General features: G+C 38.2%; 4 protein-coding genes and 2 long non-coding RNA genes across 16 annotated transcripts; 3 read left to right on the plus strand and 3 right to left on the minus strand.

Annotated features, from left to right (window-relative positions):
* Positions 1 to 279: 279 nt before the first annotated feature.
* On the minus strand, positions 280 to 2,979 carry LOC117162840 (inactive hydroxysteroid dehydrogenase-like protein 1). 4 transcript variants are annotated; one of them, XM_033344823.2, is made up of 6 exons: positions 2,854 to 2,979; positions 2,454 to 2,492; positions 1,661 to 1,877; positions 1,361 to 1,597; positions 865 to 1,208; positions 280 to 787 (listed from the first exon to the last, which is right to left on the minus strand). In XM_033344823.2, the coding sequence occupies exons 3-6, from the start codon at positions 1,815 to 1,817 to the stop codon at positions 578 to 580; spliced, it is 948 nt and encodes a 315-aa protein (XP_033200714.1). In that variant the 5' UTR covers positions 1,818 to 1,877; positions 2,454 to 2,492; positions 2,854 to 2,979; the 3' UTR covers positions 280 to 577. The 4 variants fall into 4 exon arrangements, with proteins under 4 accessions (XP_033200714.1, XP_033200732.1, XP_076474720.1 ...); XM_033344841.2 differs by lacking the exon at positions 2,454 to 2,492 and having other exon boundaries at positions 2,854 to 2,973; XM_076618605.1 differs by lacking the exons at positions 2,454 to 2,492; positions 2,854 to 2,979 and adding an exon at positions 2,132 to 2,440.
* Positions 2,980 to 3,041: 62 nt separating this feature from the next.
* Positions 3,042 to 8,646, plus strand: LOC117162820 (carbohydrate sulfotransferase 11). 2 transcript variants are annotated; one of them, XM_033344792.2, is made up of 5 exons: positions 3,042 to 3,365; positions 5,030 to 5,433; positions 6,692 to 6,979; positions 7,068 to 7,303; positions 7,765 to 8,646. In XM_033344792.2, the coding sequence occupies exons 2-5, from the start codon at positions 5,110 to 5,112 to the stop codon at positions 7,928 to 7,930; spliced, it is 1,014 nt and encodes a 337-aa protein (XP_033200683.2). In that variant the 5' UTR covers positions 3,042 to 3,365; positions 5,030 to 5,109; the 3' UTR covers positions 7,931 to 8,646. The 2 variants fall into 2 exon arrangements, with proteins under 2 accessions (XP_033200683.2, XP_076474715.1); XM_076618600.1 differs by lacking the exon at positions 3,042 to 3,365 and adding an exon at positions 4,411 to 4,832.
* An 878-nt stretch (positions 8,647 to 9,524) lies between these two features.
* LOC117160554 (uncharacterized) lies at positions 9,525 to 11,046 on the plus strand. Its single transcript, XR_004464820.2, has 4 exons — positions 9,525 to 9,632; positions 9,728 to 10,334; positions 10,394 to 10,551; positions 10,723 to 11,046. It is a non-coding gene; the product is annotated as an uncharacterized LOC117160554 (long non-coding RNA).
* A 1,234-nt stretch (positions 11,047 to 12,280) lies between these two features.
* LOC117160524 (sodium channel protein Nach) lies at positions 12,281 to 14,953 on the minus strand. 4 transcript variants are annotated; one of them, XM_033341336.2, is made up of 9 exons: positions 14,813 to 14,953; positions 14,017 to 14,692; positions 13,684 to 13,941; positions 13,426 to 13,570; positions 13,262 to 13,339; positions 12,974 to 13,201; positions 12,736 to 12,902; positions 12,552 to 12,652; positions 12,281 to 12,480 (listed from the first exon to the last, which is right to left on the minus strand). In XM_033341336.2, exons 2-9 carry the CDS (start codon positions 14,598 to 14,600, stop codon positions 12,305 to 12,307), a joined length of 1,737 nt encoding a protein of 578 aa, XP_033197227.2. In that variant the 5' UTR covers positions 14,601 to 14,692; positions 14,813 to 14,953; the 3' UTR covers positions 12,281 to 12,304. The 4 variants fall into 4 exon arrangements, with proteins under 4 accessions (XP_033197227.2, XP_076474714.1, XP_033197235.2 ...); XM_076618599.1 differs by having other exon boundaries at positions 14,017 to 14,742; positions 14,813 to 14,926; XM_033341344.2 differs by lacking the exon at positions 14,813 to 14,953 and having other exon boundaries at positions 14,017 to 14,233; positions 14,303 to 14,764.
* On the minus strand, positions 14,913 to 20,738 carry Pka-C3 (Protein kinase, cAMP-dependent, catalytic subunit 3). 4 transcript variants are annotated; one of them, XM_033341362.2, is made up of 6 exons: positions 20,536 to 20,738; positions 19,526 to 20,427; positions 17,354 to 17,516; positions 16,747 to 17,010; positions 15,938 to 16,268; positions 14,913 to 15,582 (listed from the first exon to the last, which is right to left on the minus strand). In XM_033341362.2, the coding sequence occupies exons 2-6, from the start codon at positions 19,614 to 19,616 to the stop codon at positions 15,436 to 15,438; spliced, it is 996 nt and encodes a 331-aa protein (XP_033197253.1). In that variant the 5' UTR covers positions 19,617 to 20,427; positions 20,536 to 20,738; the 3' UTR covers positions 14,913 to 15,435. The 4 variants fall into 4 exon arrangements, with proteins under 4 accessions (XP_033197253.1, XP_076474717.1, XP_076474716.1 ...); XM_076618602.1 differs by having other exon boundaries at positions 20,531 to 20,738; XM_076618601.1 differs by having other exon boundaries at positions 19,526 to 20,738.
* Positions 16,911 to 17,542, plus strand: LOC143302676 (uncharacterized). The gene is made up of 2 exons (XR_013058376.1): positions 16,911 to 17,035; positions 17,213 to 17,542. It is a non-coding gene; the product is annotated as an uncharacterized LOC143302676 (long non-coding RNA).
* Positions 20,739 to 21,204: the final 466 nt, after the last annotated feature.

Raw genomic sequence — 21,204 nt, forward strand, 5'->3', positions numbered from 1 at the left:
GTTTTTAAATGTAATATAAAATACATTATAATTTAAATGTTTTCGTCGCAAATTAAAAGAACTGTGGCTTAATGATTTATAGGACACGTGTTATCTCTCGATAAAATATGTTTACGCGTATCTTTTTATATTTTTTATTTTATAATCATTAAACTTTATTATTCGAAAAAGAAATATGACTTAGTGCAGAGATTGAGATGGCAACTCTTAAGGCAATGCAACACAAATGGAGAATGAAAGGGATATTTTGCAATACTTAACATAAATAACGAACAGATATTTTCAATTTGATAAAAAACATTTATTATGTAATCATACTTTCTAAAACACATTTATGAGTGGTTGTTTCGAAATACGCGGGAATTTTAATCCTTGACAATGAATTTCATATTCCTCTATGTGATTAGTCAAGTAATTAATAAGAAATCATATCAAATACATGAAATAATGATATTTCTTTGCACTTCGTACATCTTGTACATCATATATCTATGTATATTAGGACTCAACTTCGTAACAATTATCAAATATACATATACTCTTGACAACTCTTTGACAACTACACGTTGTCTGGTGGTTAGTTACTTCTTTTCTGCTTGAAATAGTCATTCCTTAAAGTCTTATTCATAAACATTCCAAATATTATTCTTATTTGTACCGGTAAAAGTAGTACAATGATCTTCTGAATCCCGTGGTTCCAATAGCCTGTACTGGAATTTGTCTTTCCAAGCGTATTAATCGCATTTTTGGCATATGTCGTCGTACTGGGAATAAAAATACTAGATACCTGTAACGTTATTAATTAATTACAACCATTATCTGCAAATTAATTCACTTATTTTCACGTATTTATCTTCGATTTACCTGTAATCGATCGCTGAACGCGTTTATCTTTGTATTTACGAAAAACGGGGTCAAATGCTGTACAGTTATTCCACATTTGGAATATTCGGCTCTGAGTGCCTCAGAAAAGCTTTTGATGTAAATCTTTGTTGCTGCGTACACGGTCATTAATGGCAATGGTTGAAATTCCGAACCGGATGATATGTTAACGATAGCGCCTTTTCCACGTTTTTGCATTTGTCCGATGACTATTCGTGTCATTAATGTAGTAGCTCCAACGTTGACATTGATGATATCCCATAATGTGTCTTCTGGGACTTCTCCAACATACATCGGATAACTATACTGCGTACCTACGTTGTTTACTACAACGTTGAACTAGGATTATATTTATAACCAGACGAGCATTTTATTTTACGTTAACGACTTCCAACAAATAAATATCATGTTGCGTAGAAAGCAAAATTTATAAACGGATTCATAAATGATACATAAATGATGAGGATGTCTCAGTTACCTAAAATACCAATTGGAATATCTTTCAGTTGTTTTGCAAGCTCCTCAAAAATTTCTTTGCCTTTGCTGAAATCCGCCACGATCACCTCTATTTTGATCGTCGGATTCTCTTCCATAATTTCATTTTTTGTTTTCTCCAATTTCTCTAGAGTACGACTGATTAGCACCAGGTTTATTCCTTTTGCAGCCAACTCTTTTGCGTAAGCTTTGCCAATCCCATCGGTGGACCCGGTTACGACTTAAACGAAATATTTCTCAATATTTGACGAATACATACGTTATATATTTGAGTAATTCTTACCTGCCCAATCGCCGAACTTTGCTCGTAGATCAACTGGTTTCGAATTAATTATCGGCACGAGGATTTCCCATAGCGCGCCACAAATTCTGCTTGCAGAATTTGAAAACGACCACAACACCAGCACAATGAAGAATAGCCAGAATACAACTTGTAGCATTTCCCTTTGAAGTAATTATCTCGTTTTATAGTTCCGAACAAAATGATAGGAGGTTGTTGTCTGCAAAATATTTTATGTTCTAATTTAAATAAAATCGAGAAGATTGATCATATGAACTTTTTATACAAGAAAATAATTTCGATGATGATGAAGAATCTTTAAACTATTAGTTCATCAGTTTAAAATATTTTATAATTTATTTTCTATATATAGAATTACAAGCATAATTCGCGTTGTTAATGTGTTATGTTACCTAAATTATTGGACTGTTATATTTCTCGTAAACAAATATGATAGCAATAATATGTTACGACCATGGCATGGTATGATTTTCACAAAATCCCAGTTCTGCTTTTCCTCACTGGTTTACTCGATTTTATACAATATTGCTAACGACGATAATCTCTTTAACTCCCTACGATACTTTGTTTTATTTACTTTTAGGCGATGGTTAGTCAACAAAGACCGAAACGAGACTGAAGCTACTTGTGATAGGTTGACGGTACAAAAGGCGACTGAAGGCTAAACACTTTCTCCAGTTGGTATAAACGACATGACGTGACGGACCAACAGGTGACTATAATTCGGTTCCTTACGTGTACGAAGTGCAAAATGATAGAATTATTTCTGTTTTACCTTCTCTGGGCGACTATTTGTTGTCGACTCACGCTAGATCTGTCGGTAGAAATATATTTGATTAGAACTCTTGCATTTGTTATGCATCTCATTAATTTTTTATTCTTTGTAATTATTGATCACATGTTATTCGATTGCAGCGAATGGAAAATCCTAAATGCTAGTAATTAACAAGGTTGAAGTCATTATTGCACTTATTTATTCAGATTTAATTTTTTTTCACCTTATATACGAAGTGGAAAAAAGAACGAATTGTATATTAAATAGCCAACAATTTATATTATGGTTAAGATTGTCCTTCTATGATATGCATGTTTTCTATACCATGTAATTTTTCTATGACTATCTTAACAAACTTAGGGAAACTTAATGAAGAAAAATCAAATTTTGCAATATCTACCAGACGAATTCGTGGCAACCCCAGCCTCGGAAAGTGGGTACACAGGTGAAGAAAAAGGATCGCCACGTTTGCCAGCGAAGAAACGAGGATGGGATGTAATAGACGCGCGCGCACAGTTTCTTTCACTTCTACAAACTGGCACCACGTTCCATTCTTATGTCAGAGGGGCCTCCGAGTCAAGGCAATAGCCGTTTGTCCATCGTATCGGCTCGACCGTCCGAAGTATTTCATGTCGCGTGTCTATCTCGAAATCTTCGGCGTTTCTAGTGACTTTTCGCGCCACGCGTTTGTCATCGATTAATCAAATTAGATTAAAAAATTTGACTGGATGTGAACTCAGTTAAATGTAGGTCGTTTTATCTAAGAGGCAGTTTGTCCGCGATATTTTTTGGAACGAATTCCCAAGAATTTTGGGGGGACGTTCGATAAAGTTTTTACGAAGGTGTACGAGCCAGCAAAACATGCCACGTAGAATTTGACAGCGCATGGTCCAATCTGTTGACGCCTAACAGGTGAGTCTCTTTCATCTTTCGACTATTTGAGGACGATGACGCGTGTTCGAGTAATTTTCCGGCTCGACTGCTCGCGTGTTCGTGTTGACAGTTAAACATGACGAATATCGATATCTCGTGGCATCGATAATTTCTATTGATGCAAAAGATAAACGTAAGTATTTATCACTATGGTTCTTAATCAGAAGAAGGACTCGCACGATACGGTCAAGAACGAGTTCCAATGCCATTGCATAATGGAATACGAGATTCGATTGGTAATGTCGTTCGATTATTAGACCGCTTTATTGACGTAATGAATTTTTAATGTCTATTATTCCATCTGCAGCATAGTTCACTTTCGTATTTTAGTTTCAACCGATATCATGGTCGAAGGTTATCGAGAGGTTAGCTCATTTATATTGAATGAGTCTCGTTCGTTCGCCGTTAATCCTTCGTTCATAATTACTTGGATAAGGGAATTTCGAAATAAATCTAACGATAATTGTTAGAATGATTGTAAAAATGTCGTCTATTTGCTTTTCTGTGGTCTTTTTGACGTTAAGAGTCGGCGTTAACAGCTGAAGCGTCACCGATAACTAAGGATCAGTTATAACGGGCATAGTAATTTCATAGCCATGAATATCGATGTCTCCATTCATGAATCCAGAAGGTATTTAGATCAGGATGCTTTTTTGCATGAAACTTGTCAGTTCCCATAGTTGTTATCTTAAACCTTCGTAGGATGTTATAAGTAAAATGATAATATAGAAAGATGCCGTACGATGACAAAATTATCTTGATGAGTGCAAAATATTTAATTTTTGTGCAAAAATTTATTAGCCAGTCTGTCGAGTATTTTATTCAATTTTTATGAATACAGTGTCATTTTATAATGCTGTCTACTTTTTTATTCCATAGAAAATCGTTACGTAACAGAAATTGATACTCTGTTATCGTAATCTATTTTTGAACTTACATACTAACGTTTAATAAATTAATCTAAATTTAATCTTTGCAAAGAAATGGTGTCATGGCCTGAAAGAGATATGTATGTATTATGAAATTTTAGAACAGGTCTTCTCTCGAGAGATCGGATGAATTTTTTCTTCGCGGAAAAGTGGTATAGCTTCAAGCCGTTTCGAATTAAACGTAGCCCACTTTTGCAGCTTGTTAGAGAAGTATGCTCTAGATATCTAGATGTCAAATGTACCGTGCGCTGTCCATTCAGAACCGGCTTTAAAGGACTTTAGTTGGAAAAGAATTCGAAACGGTGGCGCTTGACCTGATTATCGTGTCTTTTGGATTCCGGTTACGATATAGATCGTTCTATGCTTCGACTGCATTGATAATTATCGAATGTGTTTAACTTATTTCTTGTTTTCTCTTTCGCAATGGTTAAATAATTCGTTGAGTTTGTGCGTGATTTACGAAGAGTGAATGCATGGCTGGAATCGGGAGAATTGACATCAATGACGTTTAATTGAAGTAAGGTGGCTGAGCTGCTGGTATTTCTCAAGCGATTAAAATTGACTCGGCAAAGCATATAACACGATCGCGAAAGCAAACATTTTACGTACCTCAAAATAACATTCTTTTATTCTTTTTTCTTTTCTTTTTTTTGAACGATGTTTTCATACGTAAGAAATTCCGTTTGTAATGGAACGTATTTTTGAACTTTACAGGAACATTTGAACAAATAAAAACGCTTGATAAATAATTCTATATCAAGATAAATCAATGTCCCGGGTGGACGGAAAGGACGATGACAGAATGCCGTGTCTGGGGGACAGTTCTGTTTCTTATCAATATTTCAAGTTTAATGGTAGATACGAGCGCATTTGGGGAACGCACTTCGACGAACGATGAGAAAGGAAGATCCTTCGAGACGGAGGATTCTGTATACTCTTGGACAGGACCGAACGCCCTGGCGAGATCCGCTTTGGTGGAACGTCAGGAGAGATTACAGTACAATTGCGAGGAGATCTTCGAAGACAGAGACTCTCTGAATGAGAATCTGAATCCAGAATCCTTTAGGAATATTCTCGTCGACGAACAACACGAACTTTTATATTGTTACGTTCCCAAGGTACAAATAAATTCTAGATAAAGGAAGCAAGAAAAGCAGTAGGTAATTTTACGAAAATAATATTTCAGCCAAGAATCGAAAGAATTATGAAACCTTTTGATAGGTTCTATTTAAAACATGGGCCGTGGAACTTTTTTAGAAAATGTTCTCACATTATAAGTTTCGATGAGGATAGATAAAGAAAAGTTCTTGAAAAAAAAGTTTTAATTTGGATAGAGCTTATAAAATATAAAAATAAAGATTTTCTTATAACAAGAAGAGACATTTTATTCATCAATATTAAATCAATATTCATTAGTATTAAAAGGTTCTCAATTAGTGTAACAAATACCATCCAATGAATAATAGTACAACAATATTAACTAATTATTACAGTTATATTCTGAATATGTTATTTATTTATTTATAATATTTGTTTCAATTCAATTCGATATATTTATTTGTAATGAAAATAACAGTTAGGAAGGTAGGAATGTTACTGAATACATACATGGTATTATATATATTATCTATATGTATATTATATTATAGAATTGCTATGTATTTCAGATTATTTACATTATAAAAAAGTCTTATCTAGCTAAGAATAATAATTCTTAACAAATCCTCTTTTTTGCTCAGTACTTATTATGAAATTTTTAATTACTTATATTATGATTTTCATACCTTTCATTCAATAAACATATGAATAATAATAATTATTATTTAATAAAATTAGTACTATTATTAAATATAATTAGTACTAAATAGTTTATTAGCTTTATTTATCTTATGGATCTTTTTTAATACACGGTTTAAAATAACTTGTTACCATGGAACTTTTATTATACACATTCAAAAATATACATTCCATTAGAACATTTTTTAAAGAAGCCTCTAAGGGTAACATGTCTTTGCATAAAAACTCCACGGGAACAAATATTATCTTAAACGAAACATATGTTTGAGTAGAATTTTTTTTAAAAACGAAAGATAACTCTTTATTTCGACCCTTGATTTCAACAGATTCATAATGTTTAGCAAAATATCACACGTTTCGTTCTTAAACATAACTAATAATATATTTTCCTGATCTTTAACAAAAAGCTTGATTTCTCTACAATACTTCCAATAATGTCGTTCTTCAAACATATTAAGTAAGTAACTGGAAATTGTATAGCAGAGCGTTTTACAACTCGTACACGATCATTACGGACGTTATCTGTTATATTATTGTGGTTCTTTTGTTTCATTCTAAATCGACGGATTCGTGTATCAGGTTGCGTGCACGAACTGGAAACGAGTTCTGATGGTGGCCACGGGGAAATGGCCAGGTAATGATCCTATGGAAATACCTGCTGATCAGGCGCATTCTCCAGGTACCTTTCAAAGGCTCACCAACTATACCTTGTCCGAAATAGAACGAATGTTGGCGACTTACGACAAGCTGATCGTCGTCAGGCATCCTTTGGAAAGGTTACTGTCCGCCTATAGAAACAAGCTGGAGGCGAAACACGAGAAGAGTTCGAGATACTTCCAAACTCGTTTTGGGAAGAAGATTATCAGGGTATCGCTTAATTTTTGTTTCTTTTTCCCTCTTGTCTCGCATGAGAGAGATATCAAAGAAATTACAGTGAGAACGTTCTTTCTTGCAGAGGTACAGACAAAACGCCACTGTAGAATCGCTGAGAAATGGTGATGACGTGACATTTAGAGAGTTTGTACAGTTCGTCACAGATGATTCGTCGAATGAGACACGAAACGAGCACTGGAAGCCAATTTACGAGCTCTGTCATCCATGCCTGGTTAATTATAATCTCGTCAGCAAGTACGAGAGCTTAGTTGAAGATGCCACAGAAGTTTTGGAACGGATGGGAGTCGAGTCAGTCAAGTAAGCGTTTACTTTATCCTTGTTTAGATCCGATATAGATGAGCGAATTTTTTCATGCTAGTATTTCACGCGATTATTACACGCTAGAATATTTCACGCATAAACATGACACGCATGATTATTTTACGCGAGAGCACTACACGCGCTAGCATTCCACATTTATTCCAGCAATCTATTGGATTATATAAGAAAATGTATATACTTTTTAGGTGTTTATTTGTAGAATTCAATTCCTACCTAGAAATATATGCGATATTTATTGAAGCAATATCGCGTAGTTGGCGCAATCAAAATGTCCGACTATGAATGTTCATTCCTTTCAAAGAAATATTCCTACTTAATCCATTACTTTCTATTTCGTTGCTACGTGTATATTGTTCTTTGATCAACACGCGAAACAAAATCGGTCGTTTGCATCGTTCCTTTTGATTCTGATTAATCAAAATTAATTATTTTTATAGTTTCCCAACGAAACCAGTGAACAGTGAACCAACTGCGAAGAAACTAGAAAAGTATTATTCTACGTTGACGTACAAGCAACTTCGAAAGTTGGCAGATTTGTACAAATTAGACCTAAGGCTGTTCGATTATTCATTGGAGGACGTGCTGGGATTCTCGTTGGCATGACTGAATTTTCATCGAGGATTTTTGTGAATAATACGCTTCAAATTATGAATAGAGATGCGCTAACGGTTAAATAGTTTGGTATTTGTTCGTTTCCATATGTTCTGTTCTCAATATATGCAAGCATAACCAGTTCGCGTACGATCATTTGTACGGGTCTTTCCATCGTATTTATGCTCGTAGTTATTAATTAATCAATTGAGTCACAGAGAACAATGTTGAAGCAGCATCGAACCGGTCGTTTCACAAATCTTTAAGGTAGCCGCTAGTCGAGCAGAAAGATCTTTTTCCTCCTTTGTCGTTGTTCTTATTTTTAAAACGCGCGGAACCTCCCGTGCCAAGAATTTAAGGATATAAAAACCGGTTGATAGATTGTTTGTGCCAATGAAACAACTGTTGATAATTACTTTCGAGAATGATCTTCTTCGTGTCTATAGGTATTAAATATACGGATGTTATTGATGCAAATGTCGCCTTACCTATGTAGACACTTAACAGAAGATCTTGTGGATTGTGCCTTAAGCAAACCTGTAACAGAATTCCCGCCATATTTGTGTACCTACGTATGTTAGTAATAAGGATACAAAAATTGTACGACACACATTCCTATAATTAATCAATTGTATAGCGTATACTATAAGTTACCACCCAAGCCTTTCTTTTTACCGATACACTACTGTAATTCCATCGCGAGTGAAATAAAGAAATATTTTATAAAATTGTGTAATGTCCTACTTACTATACATAAATACACGTGGTAAGACTAAAGTGTAGTATTAGTCTGTATTTGATGAAAATCGATGAATTAGGTGTGTCTCTGGCAAATATTACGTAAATAGCTGTCCGAAGTTTAGATCGGACCTGTTCGCGAGCTTTGTCCATTATAAGGTTAATGTTTGATTTTCAAGTTAAAATTAGTCGAAGGTCTGGAAATGATGAACGATGTTAGCGTACATTAGCTAAAGAGGAACTGCTCTGCGTAGCTTAATCAAATGTTAAAACTACGCGAACGGAGTTTCGTCGGAGGTTAAAATAGCCCCAGCCATCAATCAAATCGAAAGACTCCTCTCTACTAAACGCTATTACTCAAGAAAGATCGATTAGAAATTCTCTTTATCTTTTCCATTATCTTTGTTCTCTTTAAGAGATTGCTATCATTTTGGAAGAAAATAATAGATCGTCGCGTTGGAATATTTTTGTGAATCATGAATGTTTTTTTTTTTTTACGGAAAAGGTTTTATATTTTTGTTATACTTCGTCACGTGGGAAATACCGTGGCGCCAGCACGTGAATTCTGTCAACATTCCAAGTTCGACGCGTGGGCGGGAGTAATTTTCGCTTAAAAATAAGAGTTGATTCCTTTTGGTCTCTAGTATATAGTTAAATGACATCGACCGTTTCTTGCGACGTGTTATAATTAAATTAACACACCGACGGTGTACGGCTGGTTTGTGTTGTATTGGCCATAACGCTGATACGCACGTTTACGCACTTGCCATTTACGTTGCGAGCCCTATTTAATACATCAAACCATTAGAGCCATCTGTAACTTGTACAGAGATAAAACCAGTAAGAGTGATTCATTGATAAATCATTCAATAAAGAAAAAGAAATAAAAAGACTGCAGAATGTTTTGTACGTAGAACTGTGGATAAATCTGTATCTTCATTGCTTCTGACATTTTTCCTCAAAAGATGTATGAAAGGTATATAAAACACTTTAAATCAAATATTTCTTAGAAAAGTTCATAATTTGAGATACTAGAGACAATGTAATTTATGACGTATTTTAATGCTTCAGGTTTGGTTAATTTCTCACATTGCCATGATGCCTCTAAGAGACCGTTGACTCTTAACGATTCGTAATCGTCACCCAGATGACCTTGAACCCTCGAATATCTTTACGTCGATGATGATCATGAATCGATTCGGAATATTTTCCACCGAAGTTGTATCCGATATTCACGATGCTTAATATAACTCGAGGTGGCGGAACTCGTTGGTTTCTCACCAGTAAAAGACGGTGGTGGGACCTCGGCCTACCAATCCTGGATCAGATGTTATAAGGGAAGGTGCAACGTGTCGGTATCCGCGATCGAACTGGTGGGGATTTCACACGGTTCCTGGAGGAATTTCGGGATCTTCATTGTATCGTGAATCCTGCGTTGAGTGATCTAGTCGGAGATCGTACGCAAAGTGGCGCGGTGCTTGGTTATTCGTCTCGATCGTTTTCAGATTTCATCGTCTGACTCCAACGTTTCCGGTAATCAGCCGAATCTTTCAGTCGTCGAGCGAATTTTTGAGGGTTCCGTGATCTTTTTTCGAACTTTCGTTTAATCGACCGATTGACGGAAGAGGCGCCAGAAGGAATAAAAAAGAAATATTCAACACGACGATTAATATTTTGGGTATTAATATTTTGAGTATATGTATATCGTGATTACACCTGATACTGATTTTTCTTTAGTGTCGTGAATCATCCTCTGTGAATGCCGAAAAATGCCACAGGCAGCCCACGAAACGAAAAACATCTTAACCACGTACTTTATATTGATCCTCTTGCTGATTTGCCTCTGGTTGTTGTACTCGGGATTGTTTTAACTCTAGAATACATTCCTCGCCATGGTAAGTTCGCTTGCGATTATCCCTTGTAGACAATTGCTACGTAACGCCTGCTTCCTATTGTAGTGATCATTGAAGTCTCCGCAACAATGGTGCACTCTGTTACTTTACAACAAAATCTTTGCTTCATAGTAAAGTGTTGTATATTATCATTTTTATTTTTGTTGATTTTAGGAGTGAAGTAAGAAGCACGAAGAGTACCACACACGTTCGTCGATAACCAGATATCCTTGATAGATCTACGATTACTCAGGATATGCCAGATACCAGTTTTTCCTTCATCCAATTAACGACTGCTCCCTCTCCGCGTCGCATTTGCGACGATACCTGTTTCAAAATGAAGGAGACAAGCGTAATCCACTTAAGCTCTTTCAACGTTCTCTATGAGTTTCATGTTCGTCTACCCTTTTTCCCTACGATTTTATGTATTTCACGGACACGATAATTGGACGTCAAAGAGATAGTTCTATTTCTAATAAAAGGAATAGCCAAATTTAAGGTGGTTTCGTCAGAAACAGGGGCGTGACTGTACTAGTACGATGATCAAAGGGACCCGTATATGTTTCTCTCGTAAATTTGAAAAATTGTACCGCACAGAGACGACTATCGGGGCTGGTTACACACGTGGAAACGCGTTCGCCCGATGGCGAGCCAAACTCTGTGTGTAAATGTTGGAAACCAAATAAAGAGGGAAGAAATACTCGGCTGAAAAATCGAGGAAAAAATATCGAGTGCCCGCGCGTAGATAGAAAACATCTCGGGGTATACGTACGATGGTTAAGAAATACGTGGGTGTTAAGTCGAAAATAGCAACCGATGGTTCCAGCTCTTTTCGTCGCTACACGACGGTGGTAACACGTCCAATGTACAGAAAACTAAATCGGTATTTTCGATAGCACTTCCGAAAATAGACGATATGAACACACCTCACCTATCCTGAATATTTCCACGATATGAACACGTCCACGCGATACTGACCGAATTTCCACGGTTATTGCGCAACTTATTCGCTGCTATTTGTCGTGGATCGTGTTACCGATTCTGCCGTCGATTTCGAGTGTCTCGAATATTTTTACTTATAAATAGAATACCCTTAAGGAATGTTAATCGCCTTCCCTTCCTTCAATGTATCACAACGAGAAACATTATCCTCCGTCTTTCCTGTTCCTCCGCCATCGAATAAACGTACATTTTCCTATCTCTCGTCGCATAATTTTACAGAACTTTCCACGGCCGTTCTAGATCGCTTTCAAAACGTTCCTATCGTATTACACGGCCATGACGAGAATTAATTACGCTGGCAGGCAACGGGGGAAGCGTGACTTCCGGTTTCGACACGGATCGAGACAAGTAGGCTGCACCGAGACAGCAATTAACCATCCTCGCACGTAATCCAGGAATTCGTAGTTCTTGGGTCTGTTGATTAAAGGTCTGTCCGACCAAGTGACATAACCACGAGGATAGAACATCAAAGCGAAAACACGGCGTGGCAAATATTTTTACTGGTCGATGGGTGGTAAACGTTGCCTCCGTTGGCGTTCCAGTAATCGCTCGAAATAGATCTAATTGCTCCAGATTCTCGCTGACTACGTGTGCTGGCCTGAGTTACACAATAAACCGCGTGTGGAATCCACGTAACGAATCGTTCGGTCAAATTATTAGCTTGCGGTATCGGAAAAATCCACAGTTTCGATACAAAAGTATTCTCGCAGGGAGAGAGAACGTTGCTAGATCTGTTCGAGGAATTTATTGAGATTTAATAAACACGTCGGCGACCGTTTACAAAGATCTCGTTGGTTGTGTGGTCTGTTTGAACCTCGTGCCTCTTATGCGCGAAGATTGCGCGACAATATAGGTAAACGAAGTAAACGATCTCCACGACGCTGAGGAAGCTGCATCCAAGGAACAAGCTAAAGATTCCACCGACTGATGCTGAAACGTAAAATAGCTTTTAAAGAAACTTATCTTAATGACGAAATGACAAGAATGTTTAAGCTCGGTACCTAAGAGATAAGTTTCGTCGGCGGCTGATAGAGTTAGCAGCATCTGGAAAGTTTGCGAATACATGTAAACTTTGATCGCAGCACCTTTGTCCGTCGTATTCCTGAAAGTAAATGTGCTCGAAATAAAAAGAAATGTCTAAATAAAAATTTAGAGAATAAATCAATAAATGCGAATTTAACTCACGGCAAGCTGGCTTTCGTCAGAGATATCAAATTAGGGGAATTATCGTAGTTCATGTTCTCGCACGGTGTTCTACAAGAGCAGGTGAAATTCTCGTTCTGTATGTCCTTCACGATACCTATCAATTTCGCATTTCTCTGGATGCAAGGCAAATGTTCTATCTCGCAACGCTAAAAATCGATCGAATTGTAATTTTGATGTTCGCGTTAAATATCTTTTTACGATAACAGAATGTGTTTACTGAGATGTTGTAGGACTCAGCTATGTTGTCGTAGATGAATGGTAAGCATCCGCATAGCCGTATCATGGCCTTGACTCTACAATTTGCGTAACAATTCGAGTAGCGATAAACAGAAAAATATTCCAAAGTGTTCTGATCCTCCGCTATGCATACGGGGACTAACTGTTTCTCTTTATTACGATGTTGAAGTCCTGCTGGCTTTTGAATGAGTTCCGGTTTTATGGCGATCTGCAATTCAACGATAATGCATTCTAGTAATCTCTACCTGTTTTATATCGAATAAATTACCTCCAACTCATGGTTCACTTGCAAGGTGTACATATTAGTATTAAGACCAGGATAATCCATTCTGTGATGTATCAATACCTGGTAAGAAAAAAAGGGGCGTGAGTAAATTAATATTTTTTGAAATTCGACTTAATCGATCGTTCCGCGAAGTCGTTTTTCCGTACCACCATGCCATTACTATTCACGACTCTCGTGGAACTACGCATGTCGTCTTGGCTGATCATGAACATTTCTTTATTGAACACGAGCTTTAAGCCGCTCCACAGTCCAAAATCAGCGGAACTCAAAGGCTTCGGTTTTGGTTGTCCCCTTTATATTATCCAGGAGGAAACGATCTTGGTTACATTAATTAAACGAAAGAAATCATTCTAGTTATAATAATATAATTTCTCGGATTTCTAGGATATTATCGAGATACTTGCTTCTGGGATCCTACGTAATTCTCAAGAAGATAGTTAAAGGAGCAACATAGTCCGTAAGAACTATACGAATGTTTAATGGATTTAGTGCAATCTATGCGTTCCGTACTCCACCAACACGATTCGAACATGTCCTCGCAATTGATTAGAGTTTTCACGAATCTCGCCACGCTCCACTTATTGGCATCCAAAAATTCTTTTAATTTGTCCATTTGTTTAAACTCTTTATTCATGTACGGATGAGTTATAAGATGTCCGTAGCTGTATTCAATTTGAAATTATTTCATCTATATTTCTTGATGTTTCTTGATAATTTTACTTGATATATATACGCACTTCAACATCTCTAACGCGAGTTCTCTGCTCACGTTCTCGGGTAAGATGGAGTTCTCCAAAATGGCCAGGCGTTTCTTCAGAGGAATTGGTATAGATGGACAAATGGTTACAGCAGGAAATGGCGCGCGGAATATCGGGGCATCGAAGGTTTGTATGTACGTGTTGGTCGGATTCTCGTTGTAACGACGCAAAAATTGCATTAACATCAAGCTCAAACCTGAAACGAGACGCGCGTTTAGTCGCGTGTACCTTTCTAGATGATGTACCTCGAAGGAATGACAAGTACAGACGAAACAAGTTAATATGGTAAAGGCCCACAGGATCTTCCCAAGAACTCCGACTTCTATATTCGTTTTACCGAAATATTGCAAACCATGTACAGAAGTGCTCTCCAGATAATCTGTTAAAACTTCTCGTGGTGTTGGATTTTTTTCCTCTTTCTTCGTTGATTCGGTTACATCCTTCGTGAGATCTGATTTGACGTTCACATTAATTTTAGCAATTGATTGTCTTAGAATCGTGTCATTATGCTTTGTATCGAGATATAAGAAGTTCTGATTTTGGTTGTTGAATATTTTCGACATGGTTATCGTGGTACTTTTACGGTTTAACAAGCTTTCTGAGTATGTTCCTAGTTGATTGTTGCTTTAGTAACGTTCACGAAGCGATACTGATTCTTGAAATGCAGAATAATGCGTTTTATCATAGCACGACAGGATCGCGTGTCTGGTGTTCATGTAAATTATTCACTAACTATTTGAAAATTTAATAGAACATGTACGGTGTGGATGCTTACCGATCTTATCGCAATTAATAACACACTGAAATATCGAATTTGTACTCTGTTCAAGGTTCGAATAGCGATACCTATTATCTTCAGGAATAACCAGTTGAAATTTAAAAAATTCATGATTTAATTCTCTTCCGATGTGTAGCGTACAGCCGCACGATACATCGTTACAATACTTTACATATAACAACTTACAAAATTATGACCATTTCTGTCATCACTTTTTATCACTTCTTTGTGTGAGAAGGAACATATATTCTCAAGCAATTTCACTTCATGAGATGAAAATTGATTTGAGATTACAGTTTCTCCTTCGTGTTACATCGTTCTTCTCTTTCCATTCTTTTTTTTTTATTTACAACGTAAAACAACGAAGAAAAATGCCTAGCCTACGCAGCGAGTACGAATAAATAAACGAGGTGCACAACCAAATAATACAAAAGAGGGCTGCTATATGTACAAAATAAAAAGATACTCCCTTACGCTTGAACGTAAGAGAAACTTTATACACATCACAATGCTGTTAACTCGACGATCCTAATCACGACACGGAAGCTCTTCGAATGAATTTGCGTCAATGAATGCCTGGCATGGTTCGAATGTTCGAACGATTGTCCATGACGTTTCTTTTAGAAATCTTGAAACAGAGCCAGTTGTTCCGGTGGCAAGGGAGGCTGGGAACGCCAATCGGTTTCAGGATAATCGTCGAAACAGCTTGGGTCACCTGGCGCTTTTACTCGTGGTCTTATTGGTGGTGTCAGGGCTCTCTGCGGCACCTATTTATACAAAAAAAGTGTAATATAAAATCTGTAAAATCCTACTTTGATAGAGAAAGTAATATCGTTTAGAAAACTAAGATCATTTGGAAAAAAAATATTTCTCTATTTTAATGGAAAACTAACATTATTCAGAGAACGATTCTTACATTAGTATTATTTATTAGTACTAGAAGCTAGTATTATTTAGTAAACTATCTTTGCTTTAATACAAAAATTAATATTACTGAGAAAATTATTCATACTTCAGTAAGAAACTAATACTATTTAAAAAACTATTCTTACTCTAATGAAAAAAAGAAATAATTTCACATTGACACTATCGATTTACTTGTGAAATTCATTAATTAATTACCAATGGCCATTCGACTAATTTAAACCAGCGATGCCTCTTCACGTCATCAGCCCCCTGTCTCATGTTCCCTAGTCTCTTCGTTCGATCTGCGATCAGAAGCTTCTTGATCAGATCCTTGGCGATTGGATCCATATGTTTTGGCCATTCTATTCTTCCACTTAATATCTTCTCATAGATGCCAAAGGGATTGTCATCGAAAAATGGCGGAAAGCCCGCTAACATTTCGTAGATGAGAACACCGAGGGCCCACCAGTCTACAGCTTTATTGTGTCCTTTGCTCTGAATTATTTCCGGCGCCAAATACTCGGGAGTGCCGCACAAAGTCCACGTCCTACAACCGATAATTTAAAATAATTGTTCTTCGAGATATGAAACGTTGTCCTATCGCGAGCAATTATCGATAAATTTGCCGTATGATTACATGTAGCAACGTTGAACTTGCTGATGTGTAGATAAGAATAAAAAAGACCTCTCGGAGCAAAGATACGATTTAAAAACTTGTAATTTAATAACTAAATACGTATGAAATCCATATACGTGGAATATTCCTACATGAACGATTCTAGCTTGAACAAGACAGCTGCACATATTATTATTAAACAAATGTTTGTGTACAGACGGCACATAGTAACTAAGAATAATTAATAACTTTCCACTTAGATTCCATCTGAATTTGCAAAAACATCTGTAATGTAATTATTATTAATCGGGTAAAAAAAAATAAATAGACGATCGTTATATTACGATCGTTTATTATTGTATTAACCATTATTACGACCACTAATATATTAGAAATAATATCCTCTTACCTATCCGTGAGTTTCTTGGAGAAACCGAAGTCCGTAATTTTCAGGTGGCCCTGGCTGTCCAAGAGAAGGTTCTCAGGCTTTAGGTCCCTGTAAACGATGTGTTTGGTGTGCAAGTATTCCAAGGCACAGACGATTTCTGCTGCATAGAAGCAGCTGGTGGGTCCGGAAAATCGGCCAGCTGCTCTCAAATAAGAGAAAAGCTCGCCACCGGCTACGAATTCTAACAGCATGTATACTCTCGCCTCGTCCCTTCCGCTCCAAAGCCTGAAACCATGCTGATGTTAAAGCGGTAATGGTACAAGAGTAGAAATTTCCATAGTAGAGAAGCAGAAAAATGTAATTTCCAATCTAATACTAGAGAACGAGCTATTTTCTCTGTATCTTTTACAATACATGTACAATCGTTCACGAAAGATTAATATTTAAGTATCACTCTCGTCGTTCTTAATTGCGCTTTCTTTTTCAGAAACTCCTTCGTTCGACTTTCTTGATCGTACGAAGGCACTTCCTCGCGTTGGAAGCGACAGTTTTCGATCGTAACCAACGGAACAATGTTACAGCTTGTCAGCGATCGAACGAGAGAAAGGAGAAAGCAAATCCGACTTACATGTTCACGATAAAGGGATGCTTGACCTCTTTCAATACGGTGATTTCGTTTCGCACGTGTTCCACTTGTTTCAATCTGATCACGTCTACCATTGAGAGGATTTTCAACGCTAAGGGAGTTCCTTGGTGCCTGCATAGCACCACTCTGCCAAAAGTGCCTGTACCTAAGAATAAAGACTCATTAGAATCATTTAATTCGTCAATCAATGTTTCGCATTACATTTTGTTACACCTCCTACCTGTAACAAATCAATTATTTGTTAATGATCAAGATTGCATATGATTTTCAAGGCTAAGGGTGTGCCTGAAGATAAACATTCATCAGAAACTCCTGTCTTATTGTAATCAATAACCTGTCACGATCTATCCTATTGTAATTTATAATAAATGATCTTCGTTGAATTCTGTTACACCTTTTGCGCATAACAAATCAATTGCTCTCTAATGATCGAGATTATCGATCGCATACGTTCAGAAATGTGCATCTGGCAGTATGTGTCAATTATTCAAACGTTCCTTGTTCAAGGTAATGGCGCAAATAAAAAGAAGGTATCATTCGTGTTATCGATCATTCGAGGCAATGGGCAATTATCAACGCTCTCTCTAGTCGCATAATCCGTCGTCCGCGGTCTGTTTAATGCACTTTCCCACGAATGCTGGTGACTAAAGTTGGTCTGCTCAACGTACCGCGACCAATTAACAGAACAGCGATGGCCGCCGGGCCGAAATTAACCGGTAAATTGCATTTGCACGAGGTGTTCTCATCACGGACGGGCGTTTTGCGTATTTTAGAGTGGCATTATTATAAATGCGATAAAATTGGCAGACGGCGCGAATAAGGGGCGAAACCGTGTTGTATACACTGTGAAACGATCGCGGTGACTGCCAGTGACAGCTGAAAACAAGTGTCAATGATAGAAAGACGAACAGTTTCCAGCGAAACGACGCTTTAAATATCGTGAAATTTACGTAATCGATCGTCTCTGAATCTTTTCTCGTGACATAAAAAATAAACGAGGAAAAATAGCTTGTTTTATCGACTTGGCCCAAGACTCTGCTACGACTTAATCGTCCACTTTCGATCCGATATGATTTTCAAATTACTTTGTTGATTCTGACGCGTCGAAAGTATATACGACAGATACATCGATCCCGTGCGAATAAAGAGGAAGTCTTCGAGCGAGAATAGATTCGATCGGAGAAGGTTAATGTTTTAGGTAATATCGTTCATTCATCACGCTGGCTGTGGCTACATCGCTCGAATTACGCGCGCCAGACGCTTCCCCTCGACACGTCGTTTTTTTCCCGTATGGACACTCGAGAGAGGATTTTGGTGTGCGTCCAAAACTTGTTCTACGTCTCGAAAGCAGCAGCCTGCACATCTGTCGTGATCGATCACCGCTTACAAGCGTGTAGCCATTGCTTTACCTGTATAATTCAACAATGACCGAAGTAAATGGGACGATATGGGATCGATCGCTTATCGTTCTTCTACGTGCCCGATCATGTAATATTCTACTATCCTGGTTATCCAGATCCGATGGTTCGCTGATTAGAACCCGGACGTCCTGTTTGCTATTATATTTCACACGTAAATTGGAACACCCTGAAAATACGTTTAAAAGAAACTGGTCTACGGATGCTTCATGCTGTTTCATCATGCAACGTAATGTCTCCAGTTCTCGTTTCTATTAGCCAACGTCGGTCATTCGAAGAATGGTTACACAAGAGACGAAAGAGTGAAAAATCAGCTACGAAACACCTGCACCTTGCCGTGTAACTCGAACTTAACGAGCAGTTAAATATACACTCGGTAGCCTCTCACTCTCCAGTGGCCCACTTCCTTGCTTCGAGGGTAGTTCGCCTCGTCTCTGATGTTTTCTCGCGGAGAATCAACAGCACGTAACGAGTAACATTTGCGTTTTCAATTGATCTTAACAAATCTGTATCTCGTTTAAAGGATTCTTAAGCAATTATCAATTAATCCGATAGTACATAGTATTAATTCGATCTGCTAGTCGTATAGAGATAAAGTTACGAGTTCAACGAATCTCTATATAAGTGGTTGAGCGGTATTCTATTCGAGTATCGATATAGAGACGAATAGAAAGTTTTGCAATGAACAGTAGGAGTTGCCAGTGAAAGGCGTCAGGATGAATAGCGTCGCGCTCACCTATGGTTTTGATGATTTCCAGATCGTCGATGTCGTATCGCGGCGAATCCTCCTGCGATCCCTCTTCGTCGGACGTCGTGTCCCCCGACATGCTTTATGAGCTACTGTTGTCGACGGTGTTCGGTGAAAGTTGCAGATTTATTTCCCTCTGCGCCCGATGGACACGTGGAAAGAAAGGAAGCGAGGTTCAACGATCCACTCGCGATATTATTAGATCGCGTGGCGACCGGTCGACCTCATATCTGCTTTTCGCAATTCTTTGTGACGGCTTCCAGTGTTCTTCGCCAAATTAACGAGCACGGAGTCCGAACACAGATGACACACAAAGCCGAGGAAGCGAGAATTTAATTTTCACGCGTGACAGGTGTGTAAATCGGATCACGAGCCGGGACAAACGCGAAAAAATGGAACGTTTTCTTTTTAATTTCACAGGGAAAGGAAACACTAAAGGATGCACTGGTATATTTGTCACGCGTGCTGGCTGTCAACGACCCTCTTTTCTACAGTTCCTCGCTCGGAGCGGTGAAAATGTGTGCGTTGATTTCACAAGTGTCATTTATGGCGAGCATGTACCGCGAGCCGTGTTGATAGAAAGAAAGAGAGGGAAAAAGAGAACAGTGGTCCTGCACTTTCCTGGTTTCCTCTTCGTTAATGTATGCTGCCCGTTTTTACGTGGCCGCTTGACGTTTGTTGATTTAAACAGAGTGCACGTGTTGCGTGTGCCGTCACGATCGCAGCTCTGCCGCTTTAGAAGCGGTCATCCTTGATACTCTGTTGAAACACGGAAGGGAAATGCGATATCTATTCAGCGACGTCCTTGTACGTGTATTATCGACCGTTTTTGCACACTGTCTTCCTTTCCGATTCAATCATAACAGGTGACATTCGATAACGTATTATACCTTTTTCGAAAGAAGAGAGGAAAGAGAAAATAAACAATTAACGCTCGGCTAACACGTGCGCGAAAAAACGCGCATAGATTCACAGTAACAGATTCTCAGGCACCTTACTCGTAAACTGTGGATCGCGATCGATCGGCAAGCCACTGTATCTCGTAACGATCTAACTTGCTCCAAACAGATCCTGTATCGAAGTGTGCGCGAGGATCCTAGCTTGTCTTCTGTCACATGATCTCTGGTGCGGTTCGAATGCCAAGCAGAACTAAACTGGTCACCGAGGGGTCTCAAAAGGCTGTCTATCCTTCTCTTGCCCCCTCCCTCCTGCCCCTTCACCCCTCCATCCCTTTTCATCGCGTTTCTCTCCCACCTCTCGTGCCGCCACCGGGAGAACTCTCACTGAGAGCACATCTCTCGTGGCCCCAGGTCTTTCTCCTTTATTTTTCTTCTTTTTCTGTAGTAACGAGAGAGCAGAGTGATTTATAGGCAGCGATCGCGGAAGATTCGCGGCCGGCCGCGAAGATAAAAGGCGGCATTTAAAAATACGGGTTGTAGCCGCGGAACGAAATCGTCATCGTGGACCCGTTACGCGGTTGCGTCAACGCGCTGCGGATTATAAAAGAGACTCGAAACCAGTCTCCTCTTTCTCCGAGAGCTCGGTAGATTTGTTGAAAACGAGATTTCCGACGAGAGTAATAGACAAACGAGTTCATGGATTTTCTTAAATGGACCTTGTGAATCATCCGATGAGAGTAGGACGAGAGAGTTGTCTCAGAATTTTTA

Source organism: Bombus vancouverensis, chromosome 5 (genome assembly GCF_051014615.1).
Source record: "Bombus vancouverensis nearcticus chromosome 5, iyBomVanc1_principal, whole genome shotgun sequence".
In the NCBI taxonomy this organism is placed as follows: Eukaryota; Metazoa; Arthropoda; class Insecta; order Hymenoptera; family Apidae; genus Bombus; species Bombus vancouverensis.

What these genes read in the sequence shown, in the direction of transcription:
- LOC117160524 (XM_033341336.2), bottom strand. Translation starts at nt 14,600, where the DNA reads ATGTCGAAAATATTCAACAACCAAAATCAGAACTTCTTATATCTCGAT. An exon ending in CTGACGAAAGCCAGCTTGCC is followed by an intron (nt 12,653 to 12,735) that starts GTGAGTTAAATT and finishes ATTTACTTTCAG; the next exon opens with GAATACGACGGACAAAGGTG. An exon ending in CGACGAAACTTATCTCTTAG is followed by an intron (nt 12,481 to 12,551) that starts GTACCGAGCTTA and finishes TTTACGTTTCAG; the next exon opens with CATCAGTCGGTGGAATCTTT.
- Pka-C3 (XM_033341362.2), bottom strand. Translation starts at nt 19,616, where the DNA reads ATGTCGGGGGACACGACGTCCGACGAAGAGGGATCGCAGGAGGATTCG. An exon ending in CATCCCTTTATCGTGAACAT is followed by an intron (nt 17,011 to 17,353) that starts GTAAGTCGGATT and finishes GCATGGTTTCAG; the next exon opens with GCTTTGGAGCGGAAGGGACG. An exon ending in AATTAGTCGAATGGCCATTG is followed by an intron (nt 15,583 to 15,937) that starts GTAATTAATTAA and finishes TTGTATAAATAG; the next exon opens with GTGCCGCAGAGAGCCCTGAC.
- LOC117162820 (XM_033344792.2), top strand. Translation starts at nt 5,110, where the DNA reads ATGACAGAATGCCGTGTCTGGGGGACAGTTCTGTTTCTTATCAATATT. An exon ending in TATATTGTTACGTTCCCAAG is followed by an intron (nt 5,434 to 6,691) that starts GTACAAATAAAT and finishes TTCGTGTATCAG; the next exon opens with GTTGCGTGCACGAACTGGAA. An exon ending in ATGGGAGTCGAGTCAGTCAA is followed by an intron (nt 7,304 to 7,764) that starts GTAAGCGTTTAC and finishes TTATTTTTATAG; the next exon opens with TTTCCCAACGAAACCAGTGA.
- LOC117162840 (XM_033344823.2), bottom strand. Translation starts at nt 1,817, where the DNA reads ATGCTACAAGTTGTATTCTGGCTATTCTTCATTGTGCTGGTGTTGTGG. An exon ending in AAAGTTCGGCGATTGGGCAG is followed by an intron (nt 1,598 to 1,660) that starts GTAAGAATTACT and finishes ATTTCGTTTAAG; the next exon opens with TCGTAACCGGGTCCACCGAT. An exon ending in CGTTCAGCGATCGATTACAG is followed by an intron (nt 788 to 864) that starts GTAAATCGAAGA and finishes ATAACGTTACAG; the next exon opens with GTATCTAGTATTTTTATTCC.